The sequence below is a fragment of the Palaemon carinicauda genome, chromosome 8 (genome assembly GCF_036898095.1).
Source record: "Palaemon carinicauda isolate YSFRI2023 chromosome 8, ASM3689809v2, whole genome shotgun sequence".
NCBI lineage: Eukaryota > Metazoa > Arthropoda > Malacostraca > Decapoda > Palaemonidae > Palaemon > Palaemon carinicauda.
This window is the reverse complement of record NC_090732.1, coordinates 139252193-139256035: the sequence shown is the minus strand read 5'-3', so window position 1 is coordinate 139256035 and position 3843 is coordinate 139252193. Positions and strand designations below refer to the sequence as shown.

Genomic DNA, 3843 nt, shown 5'->3' with positions numbered 1-3843 from the left:
ATATATATATATATATATATATATATATATAAAATATATATATATATATATATATATATATATATATATATATATATATATATATATATATATATATATATATATATATGTATATAAAATTTAGTTATAAATGTTTGTATCTCTCTCTCTCTCTCTCTCTCTCTCTCTCTCTCTCTCTCTCTCTCTATATATATATATATATATATATATATATATATATATATATATTTTATTTCCTCTCCTTTTTTCCTTCTTCTTTTCCTTCAAGGTTAATTTAACGTCCAAGGCTGGATGCATTTCTTATATTGTCTCAATTTTCTGCCAATCTCGTGTTTAGCCTCAAAATTTTCAAAAAATTTTGGATATATCTTTCTCCCTCTTTCTCTGTCCTTCTCACTCATTGATCATGTAGCTGTGATAATCATACTGTGGTGGTTATCATCAAGAGGTGAAAAATACCTTAATTTACAAATGCATATTATCTTGATCGCAGATACGTTTTGCCAGTTTCACTCCAACTACGTTGCAATGAGTGCCAAGAAGCGGAAGTATAACGAAGATTATATTCGTTTTGGATTTGTGTCCCTCATTCTTGGTAAAGATAGTGCAAATAAGCTTTCCCAAATTTCCTTGCCAAACGATACAATCCAGAGAAGGATCCATGAACTGTCTCAAGATATCAAAGAACAAACACTCGAACTAGTAAGAGCCTCGCCTGTTTTTGCAATCCAGTGTGATGAAACGACCGATATCGCTCAGTGTGCTCAGTTCTTGATGTATGCTCGTTTTGCGTCAGGCAACAATATAAAGGAGGAAATTTTGTTTTGTTGCCCCATGGAAAGTTGTACAACAGCAGAAGCCATTTTTAAAGTTACATCAGACTTTTTTAAGGAAAATAAACTTTCTTGGGACTCACTAATAGGGGTGTGTACTGATGGAGCCCCAGCCATGGTTGGCCTGCGTTCTGGGTTCATCACAAAGGTGAAAGAAAAAAATCCTTCTGTAATAAGTACACACTGCATAATTCACCGTGAATCTTTAGCATCCAGAACTTTGCCTGATGAAATGAGGGATGTTCTAAATGTGGCTATAAAGGTAGTAAATTTCATCAAATCTGGAGCCTTAAACAGTCGTCTCTTCAAATTATTGTGTAAGGATATGGATTCTGAACATGAAGCCCTGCTTTTTCACACAAACATACGATGGTTATCAAAAGGAAACATGCTTGAAAGGCTTTATGAGCTACGAGAAGAAGTAATAATATTTCTAGATTCACAGCAGAAGGCAGCCCTTCATGACAAATTCAAGTCTGACAGCTTTCAGATAATTCTAGCTTACTTGGTGGATATTTTTGAATCTTTGAATGCAGTGAACCTTAAACTACAAGGGAAAAATATCCACATCATCTCTCACCACGACACCATTCGAACTTTCATGGCCAAACTCGACCTCTGGAAATGTCGAATTCAGCAGGGAAATGCAGCCAGTTTTAGGAACTTAGATTCTGGGCTCGCTCATGGTAACCTTGACCCTGAGTTAAAGATCCTTATAATCACTCATCTAAGCAGCTTGAAAGCAGAATTCACGAAATACTTTCCAGACATAGATGACATGCGTGAATCCTGGAAATTCATTAGGAATCCTTTTCAGTGTGAATTCGCTAATGTTGCTGAGGAAATTCAAGAGGAGTTTCTTGAGTTAAAGTTTAATTCCACAGCTAAGGATGAATTCAACGATTTGGATTTGGAGACATTCTGGATTAAATACCATTCTGTGTACCCTCTGATCTCACATCAGGCTCTTCGGGTTCTAACAATGTTTGGATCAACGTACCTGTGTGGAACTGCATTTTCTACGCTCACTGCTATAAAAACAAAATACAGAAACCGCCTGGATGTGGAAGATGATTTACGTTGTGCACTCTCTAACATTAAACCTCGTATTCAAGATCTGGTATCCAAGAAGCAGTGTCAGGTATCTCACTAAATAAGTTAAGCAAGTTATCCTGTAGAAGTGAAAATGTCAATTATCTCACTTTATTTCCTACTTAGTAAATTGACTATACAACCCATAAGGCTTTTTTTATTCCTTTTCATATAAAATCTGCAAGTGAAATTTATCTTTATATGCAAGGGGGGGGGGGGGGGCGTGGCGATAAAAAAATAATTGTGGAGGGGGCATGGTAGTAAAAGGTTGAGAACCACTGTTCTATATCATGAAGCAAATGTTTAGCAGCCTTGGAAAGAACGAGCTTCGGGACAAGAGGATCGACATTCTTCCTTCTCCTCAGGAAAATGGAAGCAGGCGACTTGGAAGTGGCTACTACGAAGTAATCCGGGTACATGTCGAGAAGGTAGCGTAAAAGCTTCGAGTGATACGAGAGAGGAATAGTGTCCGCTTCTAAGTCCTCCTTGTCATCCGAAGAGATAGGCGATAGAGACGGTCCTTAATTCGACTCATTGTTCTTCATACATTGTTTATTTTCTTTCATCCAGTTTGTCAGTTTTTGCAACTGTCGACGTAACGGAACTGGATTCTCTTCTTCTTGTGTTGAAGTCGAAGCAACTGGAGTTGAGGATTTCAACACGATCGCCACCAGAGGTATCGCGCCAGTGGAATTATCTGTCACATGCGAGGTTGAAGGACAAGTTTCGACAGTTTGACAAGTCGAAGATCTCGATGAACTCAGAATCGATCGTTCCACAACCGAGTCAAAGGCCGCTGTCGCTGTCGTAAGAATACGAGGCGAAGTCCACGTAGCTACGCCACACGACAGGCAAGCGATATCTACTTCTCTGTTCCTTTTCACAGGAGGCAAAGAGAACACCTCTTCAGTCGAACGACTCTTCAACGGACGTGAGACAGAAGAATCACGCCACTTACAACGCCTTATCGAAGGTGAATCACTCGACTTACGACATCTAACTAGGGGCGAATCACTCTACTCTGTTGATAACTGGTCACCAAACGACACACCTTTCCAATGGTGTTTAGTTGAATCCTGCTGTCGCACCACAGGATCGACTGTCTGTGGGCGAACCCCGACAGTCTCCCTTAGATATCCGGTATGTCTTCTCCCCGAGGCGGGGGAGCGGGGCAGTGACCTTCGTCTAGGAGAACTATCGGGACAGACAGGCTCCCCCCCCCTCTGATTGCACTGAACTGACACTTTTCACTTCACTAGAAGTCTTTCTTAAGAAAGACTTTACAGATAAACCTAACTGCATTATCGTATTAGCTAATACATCAAATTTCTTTTCAAATTTAGATTTGAGACTGGCAATGGTGTCAGGAGAAAATCCACAGGAAGTTGGCAAAGGAGCTACAGGAGCAGTAGAAGGAGGACTCAAGATCGGAGACTTAATAAGAGGAGAAGGAGAAGGAATAAGAACAGGTGCTTCGATAGACGAAAAAGAAGAGGCTAAACTAGACTTATTTTCAGCTCTAAGAGCCGCCTTCCTCTTCTTATCCTTAATAACTTTCCCCGAGTGAGAAACAAAAACTTTCCACTGTTGTTCACTCCAATCCTTGCATTCATCACAAGTAGATTCTTTAGAACACTCACAACCCCTACAATTAATGCACTAGTGTGCGAATCATAAATTAATTAAACTAACCTAGTTTTGCACCCTCCAGAGCAAAACCTAACCACTCAAGGACTAGAGTCCGACATGATGGTATGACCACAAAATTGTAGAAAAGAAAATTCGGCTTCTATACGAAAACATGGAGTTTGAATACTTCACCGATATTGGAGAGATAATACTTCCCAACAAATGAAGAAAAAAGTCTGCACCGACCACCGATGTTCACCAGAAGCCGGCAGAGAACGAATTGATGTTA

The 3843-nt window shown here is 39.6% G+C and overlaps 1 protein-coding gene across 1 annotated transcript; it reads left to right on the top strand.

Annotated features, from left to right (window-relative positions):
• The first annotated feature begins 528 nt into the window (after nucleotides 1-528).
• On the top strand, nucleotides 529-2736 carry LOC137645472 (protein FAM200A-like). Its single transcript, XM_068378277.1, has 3 exons — nucleotides 529-844; nucleotides 1043-1817; nucleotides 2496-2736. Exons 1-3 carry the CDS (start codon nucleotides 529-531, stop codon nucleotides 2734-2736), a joined length of 1332 nt encoding a protein of 443 aa, XP_068234378.1.
• Nucleotides 2737-3843: the final 1107 nt, after the last annotated feature.

Excerpts from the sequence above, each read along its gene's own strand:
- LOC137645472 (XM_068378277.1), top strand. The coding sequence starts at position 529 with ATGAGTGCCAAGAAGCGGAAGTATAACGAAGATTATATTCGTTTTGGA. Across the intron at positions 845-1,042 it reads TTGTTGCCCCATGGAAAGTT|CATCCAGAACTTTGCCTGAT; the intron begins GTACAACAGCAG and ends GTGAATCTTTAG. Across the intron at positions 1,818-2,495 it reads GCTCTTCGGGTTCTAACAAT|TTTGTCAGTTTTTGCAACTG; the intron begins GTTTGGATCAAC and ends TCTTTCATCCAG.